The 16,848-nt window shown below is 38.8% G+C and overlaps 1 protein-coding gene across 1 annotated transcript in view; it reads right to left on the bottom strand.

Moving 5' to 3' along the window:
* Window positions 1-16,848, bottom strand: part of KHDRBS2 (KH RNA binding domain containing, signal transduction associated 2) — a 190,893-nt gene that overhangs the window by 164,895 nt on the left and 9,150 nt on the right. Inside the window, exon 4 of the mRNA XM_018564849.1 lies at window positions 15,772-15,859. Within this exon, the coding sequence (XP_018420351.1) occupies window positions 15,772-15,859 (88 nt within the window). The remainder of the gene's footprint in view (window positions 1-15,771; window positions 15,860-16,848) is intronic.

Raw genomic sequence — 16,848 nt, forward strand, 5'->3', positions numbered from 1 at the left:
TTATGAAGGCAATACTGTATCTTTCATTGTTACACTGAACACTTATAAAAAAAAACAACTCATATGGACAGCAGAAAAGCTGTTTCCTTAACAATGATTAGTCAGGGGAGTAGCAGCTGTAAACAAAGAAATAACTACAGCAATCCAGGAGAAAAAAGTTACAGAAAAAGACCCTAAATGTATGGTGTTTTGGACATGAGAATTTGCTATATGAGCATTTCAAATTATTACATATATTATATAATTAGAATATAACAGCTCCTATTGCCATTCCTCTAGAAACAATTTCATTTTTAATATAAATTTGTCTCTTACGCCAATTTCCATATAATTAAATAATTATATTAATTGTTTTAATTTAGGAAATGTACATCTAAGAAAATACTGTCAGAGGAAACATATTACTTCAATTAAGCTTGTACAACAAATATTTTTTTCTTTTCTAAGAGCATTGAGGAAAGATATTTATTTAGCAAAGCTCTAATTACATTTGTAGCTAGATAACATATTGCTAAAATAATTTAATGGTATACTATTACATTATAATGGTATGTTAAATATTGTTAATACTTTAATATTCGGTAGAAAAAGCAAATTAATGGAATTGACAAGCAGAAACAAATAGAAAAGTATTAAAAGAGAAGTATTGGGAGAGTAAAATATACTTTTCCCAATACTTAGAGCAGCTGTCACACACTGGCTCTATATGGAAAGCTAAATGATCACAAACCACCGATTGCTCAGCTCACAGTCACCTCCCATCAGAAAGCATTGGCATTGTTCAGGCACCACTCCCTGCAGGGATTCCTCCTTCCCCTCTCCAATCCTCCAGGACTCATTGGAGGGACAGACAGGGAAGAGGATGGGCACAGCCAGCTCCAGCTCTAGAGAGGCAGCGTCAGCTGTCAATCATACAGCTGGGCGGATCCTGACAATATTGTTGGGATCCTTCCCACTTGCATCATGGCACTGGCAGTAGCCCACAATATGCTGCCTTTGAGTCACAGGAGTTCATTAGCAAATAGAAAGTTTTACAATACTAAAAAAAAACTTTGGCTTTACCTTTCTTTTAAGAGAATTATTGAGTAATTGAGAAAGCCTTGAGGAGAGCAGGCAAAATAACATTAATCTACCACATATCTTTACTTGGAGCATTACACTGGAACATTTCCCAACCCAATTAAAATTTTTGGAATTTTCATATCAGAGACACCAGGACCAATAGCTATGGGCTGTTGCATACTAAGGGTAAGTGACCACAATTATTCAATTATTCAATTATTCATATCTCTATGTGTTTCAGAAAGAAGTTACATACCTCCATGTTTCTTCAAATACATGCAAAGCAGGCTTCTGTCATGGAGTTTCAGTCCATCTGCAATAATAATGTAGTTATGCTATGCAGCGTTTTTGACACAAATGTACTTACTTAAAATGTATGGCACTGATGTAAGATCAGTACGAGATAAATTATAATTAGTTGATATGTGTTATTCTGCTTAAGAATAAGCACTTGAGGTGAACCTGTGCCCAAACTATGCCGACTAAACATTTACATTTTCTGAACAGCAGTAAAAGCACTTTAAAACAGGCCCTCATTCATCTTTGTAGCTATAGGCCGTGTAGAAAATGTGTCTTTAACCACTTGCTGACCAGATGTTTACACCCCCTTCACGGCCAGGACATTTTTCAGTATTCAGCGCTGCAGTACTTTGACTGACATTTATTCTGTCATGCAATGCTGTACTAAAGTTAATTTTATACCATTTTGGGGGGACAGATATAGCTTTCTTTTGGTGGTATTTAATCACCACTGGGGTCTTAATTTTTTACTATATTAAGGAAAAATTACAGAACATTATGTATGTTACAATACATGTATCATTACCCAATTTTTTGGTTAAAAAAAAAGATGGGGTCATGTCGGGTAAATAGACACCAAACATGTCACATAGTGAGCATGGACCTGCAAAATCGCAAAAAACTACCATATCCAAAATTTACCATAGGCGACGTTTCAAAAGCTTTTACAGCTCCTCAGTTTAGTGTTATCAGTGATTGATGACCCTAGAATTATTGTTCTCACTCCGACATTCACGGTGATATGCAACGTGCTGTGTAATGGGCCCAATTGTCATTTTCGCACGTATGCGTACCTGACGCAAGTTTGCATGCGTGTATGTATGGGTGGGGACTTTTAAAATGTTTGTGTGTTTTTATTCTTTTTTATGTGTGACTTTTATTTTTGGGCAACTTTAATTTTTTTTCCTATTTTTTTTCCACTTAACGTTATTGTTATCACAGAGCGGGCTAAGAAACCCTCTATTTGATAGCAAAGACCTTTAATGTCACCTAGGGACATCAGGGGTCTTCATCAGCTTCTCTCCAGCTTCTATAGCTGGAGAGTGGCACAAGAATGCGGAATTGATGTAAAATACATCACTACCTTCATTTAGACACCGGAGAGGGGATCGGAGGGAGCCCGTGTACCAATCTCCCTCTGATCCCCTGTCACAGAGCCACCATGCTGGTCCTGGGCTCGCACCGGGCACAGCAGAGCTCGGAACCAGTGAAGGGGGGGGAGACAGTGGGAGGGAGCGCACAGATCGGCACCTTATACAAGCGATCTGCCGGCTCTATAGCCGGCAGATTGCTTGTATGTAAACAGGCATCGCTGCCTGTTTTTCAATTTAGGCAGTGATGTGACGAGCTCAGTGTTCTCTGTACAGCATTGCTGTATATATCAGAGCTATATAAATGTATAATAATAACAGTGTGACTGGCTCAGCGTGGCGGCGGTGCAGGGGGGAGGCAACGACCGGGCGGGGGCCCGGCCTAAAGCCGTGTAAGGGGCCCCGAAATTTCTGAAGGCTGCCCTGTATACAAAGCATATAGGATGTGAGGACACAGAGGGACGGACATACCATCACTGCAGAGACAGGCAGGAGGGACTGGTCTAAGAGCAAGCAGGCCTGAGGATCAGATGATTATACCTTTGTTATTTTTGAACCTAGACAAAAATAAACACTTAATTCTTGCAGTGCAAGAAGTAACCCCACTGCAAGGGTTAATAACAAATGTACCTAGAATTCAGCTTTAAGAATAAATAGACTTTTCATTGGATAAGGTTGCATAAGGTTATTTACACAGTATATGGTATAATAATGTAAAGCATACAAACAGAAAATTCAGTAGAAAACTGGTCCCTTTTAAAGCACTTGCAGTCTAATTAGCTAACATGGGAACATAATGTATCGATATGTTAACCTGTAAGCATTGACAAGAGCACAATGTATCATGTACCTACTTTAAATGTAATTAATGTAATTTAATTGATCCTGTCAGTGCTGTTTGTTCTCCTTTCTGCACTGATACGTGTTTCATATAAAATACGTTTCATTAACTAAAAACGTTTTCAATTTAACTACTATCAACCAAGCACAAAAGTTGTTTGCATCTCAATTACAAAGATTACACAGCTTTGTTGACACCCTGATACACACTTTGTCTTAGGCAGGTCTGTTACTCTTTATTTATTATACATTAAAGAAAGCATTGTCGCTCCCGCCAGCATGATTTTATTACCAGTTGATCCTGCCAGTAGATACATTATTTTTCCACTTCCTTTACCAAGGTAAATGCTTTTTATTCTGCAGAAAAATCATGCATGTTTCACCTTATTGATAGGTTAGTCTTGAAAGGACAAGTAGTTTTAAATGCACATAAAGTCAGAAACAAGCAAGTTAAAGCCTAGCTCCAGTTATCACTTTTTAAGAAAAGCAACTTTTTATTTGAGCAATTTTCCTATTTGCATTGACCTAACATAACCTATCCTCACTCTTCATAAATGCATACTTGCCTGGATCTGATGGCCACGGCCTCCAGTGATTGTTTCCATCCAGGGCCACATATCTCACTCTCCTGGCTGCAGTGTATGGAAGGTGTGCGACCATTTCTAATGTACGGTCGCGCGACTTTTGTATATCGAGCATGTTGGAAAACCAGCCGAGAATCGAACGATTTTCGGCTGGTTTTTAACATGATCAAGAGATCACTGCCCGTTCAGCATTGCAGTCATCGGAAAGCCCGCCCGTCAGGGGGGCGGGCTTGCGATGATCGCAAGTACGATCTGCCTGTCCAAGATGGGCAGATCGTACATTTTTTTAAGTACTTTACAACCCTCGCAAGACAAAAGTCTTGTGAGGGTTGTAGAGTATATGGGCACATTTACAGATACACAGGCTAAATTGATGACCTGTAAATGCTTTTTAGACAATTTTGGGTACCATAGTTTTTTGCAATTTCATGGGCACACACAATTTTGAAGCTTGACATTCTGGTACTGTTTTATGGAAAGCAACCTCATATTTTATATTTTATCAAAACAATTGGGTAATAAATTATTTTTATGTGCACTAACATGAATTTAGATTATTATTTAGAATTTAGAACATTTGGGTTAGATAAACAGTTGCACTAATATGCACTGCCACCATTTTATTTCTCTCATAAAATATATAATTTGTGGGTTGTTCTCAGGGCTAAAAATGTGCATTCTAACAAGTGTGCAAACTGGCTCTAGCGGCAAAAGGGTTAAAGCATATGGATAAAAGCTGACTACTGGCACCTTAGGCAAGTGTTATATGGTTTGTCTCAAACCCCATAACTGTTACTTTTGCTGGCCAACTTGACCTGCGTTTAAATATGGAGAAAATGATCAATAAAAGTATGCAAATTTCTCTGTGAATTAATTTTTCAATATTCTACAAATCAATTGAAATAGCGGTAATTGTGTATTATATAATACATTGTTTTGAGGATGCAGCCTTATTTAACATAAGAGTATACTGTTTTAAAAAATAAACACCTGTGGTGTCTTTAATATTGGTAAAAGGCCAATTTGCCAAACACCTCCATGTGCCGGCTCAGTGATTCATTTTATTTCCAGATCATCATGAAAATTTTAAAACCTAAGGTGCTCTTTTATGCAAATGTCAACCATAATTCCAATGGTTGAGCTCTGTATACCCCTCTCACTGCCATTTGTCCCAGTTAACCACTAAACATAATTATTCATTTTATTGGCCAATGGAAACAGCAGTGAGTAGATCAGAGTTTGACTATGGTAGTCCTAGTCAAAATTTGCATTATAGAGCGCATTCGGATTTGAGGTGACCAGATCATTTTGAAAATTAGATGAACAGACAGGTTCCAGGGGCCAGTTTACTGAGACCAAGAAGGCCACTGGTTTGCATTATGATTGTTCATATTTCATAAGTCTGTTGAATTTTATTATAACATGATGCACTGATTTTGCATAGTTATATATACAGTATTTTAGTTTACTCATAATTCCTTTGTGTGCCCTGTTTGGAGGCTCTGATCTGTACCTGATCATAGCACACATTTCTAATTTAGTTTGTTTAACTGTCATTATTAACTTTGGGTGGGTAGGGTATACAAATCTAAGGTGAATTGTTATCAAAATTTGGCCCCCTTGGAGTGCTCCAGTGAACTAGTATAACTGTTCAGAATATGACAAGCAATGCTGACATTACCCACACCTTGATTTTCTATAGAAATTAATGGAGAATTGTTGCAATGACTTTTCTTAGCATAAATGCAAATTAAACCTTACTGGGGACCAGAAGTTGAAACTTGGGAGGATCTCCTTTGCCAGAGATGCTTAATGATATAAGAAGCCAGAAGGTGATTGAAGTCACTGTCGTCCATGAAAAAATGGTGACTTTTAGAAGTGCTTACAATTCTATCAAACCCCACAATTACAAATATTTTGTTCATACAGATTAGGTAATTGAAAACATAGCTTTTAAAATGTAATTCCTTTACACTTTAGAGAAATATCTGTGTAAAGAAAATTTATAGTGGACAGATGACCAGAATGAGGCAGCCACATTTTCTCCCTCAAAGACTCCACCAATATTTCAATAAAGGTTATCTAAGCCTAATAGCTACCATTTTTGACTGTTAAAACATTGAAGATCATTTGTATTTGTTTGGTGCTTTTGACAACATGAAGGGATTCCAGTAAATTTTTTGCACATTATTGCTCTACAGTCTATGACCACCAGTACTCAATGTCTTTTTTTAGTACAATGCACTGGTGCTATATACATTTTGCATGATAATAATAATAATAATAACATTAAATCACAAGGATATTATTTTTATCTAAATTCGACATTAGAAAAGTGCTGCATGTAGTGATCCATAACAGACACTACCATAATAAATAATTTACTTTTGCTGTTTTAATCCCATTTTGTTTAAAAATAACTTTTCCTTTTTACAGTAGAAATTTACATTGTCTGTTATTAAACACTTTTTTAGGACAAACCTTTCACTCCTCAACATTAAACTTGCTTTTTCTTCATCAGTCAGAATTTAAAGCTGCATATCCCCTGACTCCTATTCACATCTAGGTTGATATGTTTGTGAACCTGAATAGTTTATCTTGACGTCTTGTAATGTTTTCTGTTGGCTTTCCCCGGAGCACATTTTCAGCTGTTTAATCTGCTGTAGTGTTTAGATTTGCAATTCGTATAGTGATTGTGACATTTTACCACTAGATACTGTAACATGGAACAAGTCTATAGGAAGCTGTGAAATGAGAACATATGGTTTGGAGGCTTGGCAGCCTGGGTTTGCATCTGGAAACCACACATTTATTTGTGCTACGGCTTGATGTGTATGGTAAAATGTTTTCAAAGTGTGTTTGAGGAATTCAGTGTTTTATGAGCATTTGGCTGTGATGATCTGCAGTGTTGTCTACATATTCAGATCCATCTGTATACCAGGAAGTCTGCCCAGATTGGTATTATTAGAGATTTTGTATTTTATGCTTGTGACATGAAGTAACAATATAATAAGCAACAATCCATCTAGGAATCCATATTCCATATATTTGGGATTATCATATATCTTTATTTGTTTTTAAACAATTGTAGATAATATGTTCTGCTGTATATGTTTTAGAAAAGCCAAACAAATAATTTTTGTCCGTTTTTTTTAATTGTTCACAAATAAATAACCTCTGGGTTCTTACTCTTGCCTTAAATAGTTAAAGTGGCAGTAAACCTTAAAAACAGTCAGAAACTCTGAAGGGATCATCTGCAAGGTAAGCCACTCATATTGTGCTAATATGCTGTGCATAATAGCACATTATGGAAAACACCCCCTTGGGGGCACAAATTCTAAACTTTACCATGGGGGATTACTACACATAGGGGTCTATTCACTAAGCTGCCAAAGGATCTAGCCGTAGCTTCGGCTGATCCTTCGGCTAGCTTTGGCCCCAGGACCCCTTCGGTTCAGCAGAACCGAAGGGCTGCTGTACGGACTATTCACTGTAGCCCATACAGCTCCCGAAGTCGGCCGAGCGGCTAAGTCGAGCCAAAGGCATATGCTGCGGTTAGACTGAGCCGAGGTGAAAGCCAAAGCTGGCTACTAACTGCTGGGCAGTCTCATGGCTGGCTCTGGCCACTTGCACAGACAGATCAGCGTGCCTGGTTACCAAGAAACACTTTCTCCCAGAAAGGTTTACTCTGCTCGATTGAGCAGAGTAAACCTTTACCTGCTCTGTTTTCTTTTTTTTTTTCTGACATTGGAGCCGTCAGAATAAAAAAAAATCACCATGGGAATGCATAGCTATATTCCTATTGGCTATTTCAGTTTTGCAATAGCCAATAGAAAACTAGCTATTGCACCCGCCCTCTAGTGATTGACAGCAGCAGAGGGCGGGTGCAATAGTTAGTTTGCTATTGGCTATTGCAAAGTGAAATAGTATATTTAAGCCAGGAAATCCAAGCAGACCTATCATAACATATAAACCGTAGATATTATTATTATTACTACTCTTATTATTATCTGGGATTTATAAGTAAGTTGGCACAGCAGTTTACAAAATAAAGGGAGAGCACAGTTACAAAACAATTCAATACAAGAGGGTTAGGATTGATCTTCTCATGAGCATGAGAGAAGTGTGATGAAGAAGCTAGAGAGCAGAAGACCTTGGGAGGAGCAGAGAGGATGGTTTGAGTGATATTTTGAGAAAAGGTTAGTTATGTTGCATGTGGCAGAGTTATGGAGGGTTTTTTTATGTTGTTGTTAGTATTTTGAATTGTATTCACTAGGGAAGAAGAAGCAGTTGAGTCATTGGCAGAAAGGGGTGGCATACACTGAACAGTTGATAAGATGGATATGTCTGATAGCAGAATTCATGATATTCTGAATGGGGATAGCCTGTGAAAAGGTAGTCCAGTGAAGAGGGAGTTGCAGTAGTTGAGGTGAAAGGAAAGTAAATTAATAGCTTTGTGGTGTCATTGGTTAGGAGGTATTTTGGAAATGTCATGGAAGTTAAGGCAGCAAGATTTACACAGTAATTTGATGTGGGGCTGAAAGGAGAGGTTGCAGTCTAGAATTACACCTAGCACTCTGCTATAAGTAGATGGACCTATGATTGTGTTATTCATCTTGATGGGGATTTCTTGATGCTGGGGGGAATATTATGACCTCTGTTTTGAAAAGACTGAGTTAATGGAGGTGGTGTGACATCCATACTGTCAGATGTCCCAGGGAGCTAGTAGTGAGATGTGGAACCCACTGGCAGTAAGCAGCTGACGGTCCAGAAACGCGCTACAAGTTTAGGGATAATCCAAGAGGGGTAGTCAATGTCCAATCCGGGTCGAGGTAGGCAGCGAAGGTTCTAAGGCGGAAGACAGTCCAAGGGTCGCCAATCGGGAAGGATACGAAGGGGCAACAGGCAATAGGAGAATCAGCAGGGAGGCTAGGTGTTCACCATAAGTTGGAATAACTCAGCAATAAGCCAGAGCTCAGGCCAGGTTTTTATAGCCAGGGGAGGTAGGCCCACCCCCTAGTCGCCGAGGCAACTTAGGAGGCTTCCCTCCCCGGGAACCAATGGCAGGCGAGGAAGATGGAAGGTGTGTACTGGGAACCTCCCCCAGCAAGGCTCACACCTGATAGCCCGATGACGCAGGAACGATATGAGCGCGCTCCCAGGGATGCGCGTGCAGCCTGCGTACTACACATGCGCACACACTGCGTGACTCGCACATGCGCACAAGCACCCCGGGCGCCAGATGTTCTACCGAGCTGAAGGGGAACCCATGCCCTGCGCCGTGCCTGTGGTTCCCGAGGAGAGGTAACACCCCCTGCTTCCTGACACATACTGACATGTCAGTCAAAATATTGGTGATGCATGAGGAGATTGTAGGTGCAGAGAGATAGATTTTGGTGTTGTCAGCATAGAGATGGTATTAAAAGCCATGGGAGGCTTTCAACTAATGTAGGGAGGAAGTGTAGATAGAGAATAGAAGGTGCTTGCTGACAGAGCCTTGGGGGACCCCTACAGAAAGAGGATGAGGACATGAGGAAACAGAGTTGTAGGTGATATTAAAGGAACTCTGAGATAGGTAGGAGAAGTACCAGCAAAGAGCAAAATCTTGGAGGCCAAGGGTGTGAAGTTTTTTGAGGAGGAGTGGGTGGTCAACTTAATCAGGCAGCAGGAAGGTCTAATAGTATAATAATGGAGTAGTGGCTATTGGTTTTAGCAGATAATAAGTAATTAATACAGTAAGTTTTAGGAGGGCAGTTTATGTGGGATGTTGTGGGCAAAAGCCAGATTAAAAGGGGGTAGAGTAGGTTGTAAACTAGGTGTTATACAATTTGATGGTGAATGTGAGTGAAGAGATGAATCATAGGTTGTTCAGACTGGTGGAGTCCCGTGAGGATTGGGTGACCAGTGCAAGTTTTAGAGTGGTGGAGAATATGCCAGTAGAGAGGGAGAGATTTAAGATATGAATTAGAGAATATAGAATAGATCAAGAAGTTAACCCCCCTAAAAACCCAAAAAACTCAGCAACAGGGTCAAAAGGGAAAGTATTGAATGTGGTGGCAGACTTGGTATGTTAGGTGGGGGAAATATCTGGACAGTGGTGATCTCATCACAAATTGAGTCAGTTTTGTTTATGAAATGATTAGCAATGTCCTAAGCAGTGAACGAGTTAGTGGGTGGAGACAGTAGTTGACAAAGTACAGTTAAAGGTAGAAAAAAGTTGATGAGGACTGGATATACTCAAATCTCAAGCCTTGTAGAAAATGTGCTAAAGCTGTTAGCCAGGAATACTGCTATGTTTCTCCAAAATACAACTGATTTCCTGAAGGAGCTCCACAATATATGGCAATTGCCATCAAATACATCAAATTTGTGATTGTGGATGTAGAATCTCTGTATTGCAACATTTCTCACAAGGATGCTATTGCCACAGACATACTTATCCTCTTTGAGAAACCACACATACAGTGCTGAGGATGTTACGCAGCTCAGTGGATTCATTCTAATACAAAACTATTTCACTTTTGATAATTACATTTATCTTCAGTGTCTCATTACTATTATACTGTATACTATTGCTATATTGACAATATTTTCATCATATGGAAAGAAACAGAAGACAGTATTAAAAAAACAAACATGTATTGCTCAATACAGTACATTCCACACTGCATTTGAACTAAAAATGCACTATTACATATGTTAACTTCCTAGATACCACATTATCCATCAGGGATGAAAACTGTACACCTTGATATAAAGGAAACCCGCTGGCCAATGCAACTATCTACACAGTTCTAACTTCCACCCCCAACATACCAAATGAACCATCACACAATGGATGCCACAGTATATGCTCTGACCCAGAAGACAGAAATAAACATGTCAGAGTACCAGCAGAATCCGTCCATAAGAATGGTTAAAGCAACAAAATCATGAGAGCAAGCATACACACAGCCTCACGTTACCACAATCCAAGAGATAAGAAAGATAATGAAATAAGTACAACCCATCATATAAGAGTATGGAATCCAAAGGAAATCTTCCAACAACCCACAATGCTGACCTTCAGGTAACTACCCAACCACCCAAAAAGTGTCTCACACACAGAGACACTGACACAGACACAGACACACACATTTTATGCAGGTGCAACATGGGATGTTTTATTGAAGAAACAGTACAGGAATTAAAAGAAAGAATGAATCTATAGAGACACACCATAAAAGAACATAAGGAAGATGATTACTGCAGACCTGTGGAACATCATTTCTCAAAACCAGACCACTGTCTTGAAGACATGAAAGTTTTGGGTAAAAGACTTAGCATGGTGTCAGCTTGTAGTTATGTCATTTGTAGCTAATATATAATATAAATAAATAATATATCGTACAGACATAATTTTAACTTATGTGATTCTAAAATTTCTGTAAAATATTCCACTTCACACATTGACAAAGGTAATGGACACTGTTTGCCGGCAGTGGTTTAGTTAACAGCAGTGTTCATTTCTAACTGAGCATAGATATTTAATTACATGAATATTCTAAAATAGACTTTTTTTACTGTGCAGTGAATAATTTGATAATTAAAGCCTACATTATGTTAATTTGAATTAACAATGGTGTGTTTAAAATGGCTAAAATTATTTGTTTTTACATTTTTTGAAAAACAACATTGATGTTAAAAATAAGAATTCAACATCAATGCAGACGTATTTGCTGATGATATAAAATTATACAGAGAAATAACTTAAAGTGACATTAAAATCAAAGATATTTTTTTCCGCCCCCCAATGTTAATGTCAGCACTTACCTTAAATTATGTTTCTGAATCCGATCTTCTTCTTCTTTCCTGTCCTTTTCATCTGTCCCTCCAGCGCTGCGGTGGGTCTCCGATCCAGCGCTGACTCCTCTGTCCTTGCTGGCACTTCCTGTCTCACGGTGTCTGCATTTTCGGACGGGAGCACGTGGGGAAGACACAGGTAAGTTTAAACACTTTTAGCATATATCTACTGCTTGTTAGCAGTAGATATATGCAAAAACACCAGAGGGTTTAATAACCCTTTAACAAAGTTAATGTAGCAACATTACATCAAGACCTGGATAAAATATGGGGGTAAATTGAGACTTGGTAGATAAGGTTTCTGACAGGCCCAGTGGACACAATATGTTGTTAGTGGGATTGGGAGTAGTAGGCACATGGCATAACCTTCAAGCAGAGGTGGCAAGATGATGGAGTTGCAAGGGTTAACCGGGTTACAGTGTGAGACAACTCAGATACAGCAAATGAAGTTAGTCACACAATTAGCATCCTGGTGTTGTTATGAGAATCCTTTTGCCTGAACCTTTCCCAAGTGACATATTTTATACCTCTCCTAGCCAGGGAGGCACCAGGAGTTCACTCTGCCAATGATAAACTAACCCAGCCTGTTTATACTAAAGGTTTTATTTAAAAGAATAAATATAGATCCAGGGATTCACATCTGGGGGTCCTACTATATATATTTCAGGTACTCCCTTTATTCTCACCGGTATGACACCAGACAGGGGTATCTCTAATTGTTTAAAAGATAGACGAAAGTCGGCTATTGTAGGTCTCAGACCAACCATGGAACTTGTCCATGGAAAGAGAAAATTCTGCTGCATCTGAATCTGGAAATATCATATCTGTGTCAGACTCATACCCTGAGATGTTAACCTTTTTGTCATCTATGGGTGCCATCAATTGAAAAACTCCTTTGCCAAGTATAAAATAGGTGGGGGCTATAAATCCTTATCACCTAGCCACTCCTGCTCCTTTACCCTGTTCATCCCAGAGGCTGGACTGCAACCTGAACTGCAGCTAGCAGGTATAAAATATGTTGCAATGGTAATTAAGGTCTTATCCTTGGGGCAAAAATCTAATTTTTCAGTAAGTTGCCATTTTCCGTGCCGGAAATTTCCTGGAATAGAATCGAGTGACTCTGTAAGTACGACTGACTCTGCATTTCTATCCAGTTTTCTTCTTGTTATTTTTGTTATCTGTTTGAATACATTTTCCTTTATAATAAATATTTTATTTATGAAGTTCCTGCCTTTGTCTGGTATTAGAACCACATATGTTCCTGAGGAGATTAATGTAATAATTCTATATCCTATATATGTTTCACTAAATTTAAGTTTTGGGTGTCTTTATAAGTTAGTCTACTAAATTTGAAATTGAATGTTTACCCAGGTTTGGTTTGGTGGCAGTGTTATTTAGATTAGAAGAAGTGGGTAGTGTGTAAGTGGGACCTTTAATCATTATTTCCTGCTTTAGTGAAGACAGATAATAATTGTTCAACCCTCTTACCCTCAAAATAAGTAATGTGCCACTTGGAGTAGTGTGCATACATGACAGTTTCACTGTAGAAAAACACAAATCTAAAAATGTGCAGGTAAGATACTCATTAGAAGGGTTGAACTGGGAGAATCAGAGATGGAAGAACATTTGGAGGTTCTAGTGGCCCGCATATCATGCATTAAAAAGGGTATTTATTCAAACCATGAATTAATACGCTTACCCCTTTAAAAAAACACTGCTTCAGCCCTATCTTGAGTATGTAGTCCAGTTTGGGCTGTAAAAAGGGATGAAGGGATGTCCTAGAATTGGAAAGAGTCTAGCAAAGGGCAATGAGATCCCTAAATGTTGATGTACAAAAGGCAGTACAAAGTAAGACTGTGGTACTCTTCAAAAATACATTTAAGTCTATTTAAAAATAATGACTTGGATTTGGGTGAACATGTCCTACATAAACACACACTAGTTTGTAAGAAAAAACATGATAATAGAAAGTCACTTTTAAAAAATATAAAGAGTTAAAATGCACTTATAATAAAGTGATGTGATCAGGGCATATCACCAGGAAAAGCCATCCAATGAAATGCCAGGTCACACCAACAGTTGTTTAAAACACTTTTGCTACATCTTGCGATACTCTGGGATAAACACTGCATGAACCAAGAGGAAGGGAACTAAAAGAACATCCCAATAGCTGTTACACAAGTGGTACCAAAGCTGTATGCTAGATAGATAAACTACCTCTACTGCACTGAACATTTTCAAGCTATGTCCATTAATCAGAAGCGAGGGGTGTGGTACTAGGAGCTTTTAATTAGACTGTGGAGTACTGGGGAAAGGGGGCCAAAAATGCTACACAGTGTCAGGGCACCTAAAATAAAGTGACTTGATCAGGGTATATCACTTGTAAAACCTATCCCATGGAATATCAGGTTATGCCAACAGTTGCTTAAAACACTCTTGCTTGGTCAACAGCAAAAGGATGAGATGCAAGCAGAGATGTATACTTTGTGCTGAATTCTCCAGGATACCAAAACGATGTGAACAAAAAAAATGTCCAAATAGCTGTTACAGAAGTGGTGCCAAAACCGTATTCTGGGTAGGTAAAGTTTCTCCACTGCACTGATATTTTTGAGGCTATGCCCCTTCATGAGAGTGGAGATGAAAGGTACTGGGAGCCTTTAAGTATGCTAGGGAAATCTGTGAAATAGTGGGGAAAATGTTCTATAGTGTCAGGGGACTAAAGCAAAGCAAGCCTCAGAATGAGGCAGGTAAACAGGCTGGGCCATAGGAGAATGACAGTGCAGTCAGTTCTCCAGTGCCCAGTACCTCACTCTTGATCTTTGTGAAGGAATACATAAACAGATGTTACCTTTAATAAAAACCTTATGTCAAAATGATCCATAGGTCCAGAGATATAGACAGCTAAAGCTATAAGAAAATGGTAACTTTTCCTGCAGAAATTAAGCTTGGTCTTGCATATTCCCACCTTCCAACCCTCTCTATTGGTCAGTGAACCTAAACGACCACTAAAGGCAAGATCTTTTAGGAACCGTCAAGTTTTGCATTATATTTCAGCTATCTATAGCTCTGTACCTAAAGAACATATTGACTAGGGAATTTATAAGAAGGTAAACTCCAATTGTGATATGCTCAGTTTAAGTTGTCTACATTTCTGACAGGTTCCACTCTGAAATTAGCCCATAACTACTATAACATGGAAATAGATGTAATTGTGATTGATATTTCTCTCTTCTCTGACTATTGGTTGAATTTTTTCAGATTTGTGCTTTCAACTATATCAAAAGTAAATTGAATATTTTTTAACATAAATCTCAAGAGTTTATTAGATATGTAAATGTTGTTTTTCGTTCTGAATGAATATTCATAGAATTTCACTAAATTTGGACATTCGGATGCATCAGCATTTCCGAATTTGAATGCGCCTAAATGGGATCAAATCTGAATGTTCCTTTAACAAAATTCAGATCTGTTTGAGTTTCATTTCATATCAAACTATATTGGGCATGTGACTGTTTTCTTGCCAGCACTATTTTTTTTGACTGTTGGGGTTGCATTACAGGCAGGGTCATGTGACTTCCAGTTGTGGAACTTTCTGAAAGGAAAATACGGACTGATACAAAATCCGAATATCAAACCGAATCAAATTTCAGATCCGAAATCCAAAAAACAAAAGAAATAAAAATCCAAATCACATTTTAAAAGCACATTAAAAACCATGCTTGGCATTGTACTTGCACTTACATAGTAGTGATACCTCAATTAGTAAGTAAATATCTGTAATCCTTAACAAATATACAAGTTAATTGTATACACAATATTATTATTTGAAGACACTGCTTATACCCTGCCCAAATGAATTCCCTTATGCAACACCAATATTGTGTTCAATATTAATGTCCACAGCATGTAATCCTTCATACTCAATTGGTAAAACCTTTGCAAGTAATGGATATTGCCAGCAAGGACTTCAATTGGTGCCCTGGACTCTAATATATTCATTCACATTAATAGCACAGCATTATTTTAGAAAACATTTTATCCTTAAGATCTACCCTCCAAAGTATCAGTCAATTCAACTTCCATTTTCACAATGGGTACTCCCAGTTCTTCAATGTGCGCTGTCTGAATACAGCCAAAGCACTGAACATGAGAATTATGAAAAGATTTAAAGTGTCACAACCCATGTAGACATTAAAGTAGAAGTAAAGGTGAAAAAATAAAAAATTGCTGGGAGGTATGGGTTTTAGGCAGAAGAGACATGCAAAGTATCTTCTGTCAAAAAAGTCTTCCTCTCTCACCCAGCAATTTTGTGCACACTATAAAAACTTATTTACTAAACCATGATTTCAGAGGTAGAGACCATCAGGTTTAATAATGAAATAAAAGCTAGAGTGTTTATTATTGAGACAAAAGCCATAAGTATTGTGCAGTCTCTATGCCTTTTTACTGAGCTGCCATTTATGAGGCAGAGACCGGGAAGATTATATCAGGAAATAAATATAAGAGAGTATTCTTTCAGAGAAAAAAACAGAAATATTGTCCAGACTCCATGCACACTGAGGGGTCTATTCACGAAGCCGCCGAAGGATCTAGCCAAAGGGGTGCTGTACGGGCTATTCACAATAGCCCGTACAGCTTCCGAACATGGCCGAGTGGCTCAGTCGAGCTGAATGCATATGCCTCGGCTCATCTGAGCTGCGCTAAAAGCCGAAGCTGGCCGAGCGGCCGGCCACTGGCCGGCCGACAGCCTGCTTCTGACAGCTGGGTGGAGCCAGCCGTGATCTTACGGCTGGCTCCGGCCACTTGCAGAGAGATCAGCGTCCCTGGTTACCTGCTAACCAGGGACACTGATCTCCAAACAGCAAACTCTCCTTGGTGCTCCGGGAGTCTCCCGCTCCCGGCCGCCAAGGAGAGAAACACTGCTGTTTCTTTTTTTTATTCTGCCACGGAGCGGTGTCAGAATAGAAAAAAAATTAATACATTTTTGCACGTAGGAATGCATTGCTAGATTCCTATTGGCTATTTCAATTTGCAATAGCCAATAGTAAACTAGCATTGTACCCGTCCTCTGCTGCAGTTCTCCATCAGGTCCATCAGCAGAGGACGGGTACAATGCTAGTTTACTATTG

This window comes from Nanorana parkeri, unplaced genomic scaffold (assembly GCF_000935625.1).
Source record: "Nanorana parkeri isolate BGI_ZX_2015 unplaced genomic scaffold, ASM93562v1 scaffold789, whole genome shotgun sequence".
Taxonomy (NCBI): domain Eukaryota; kingdom Metazoa; phylum Chordata; class Amphibia; order Anura; family Dicroglossidae; genus Nanorana; species Nanorana parkeri.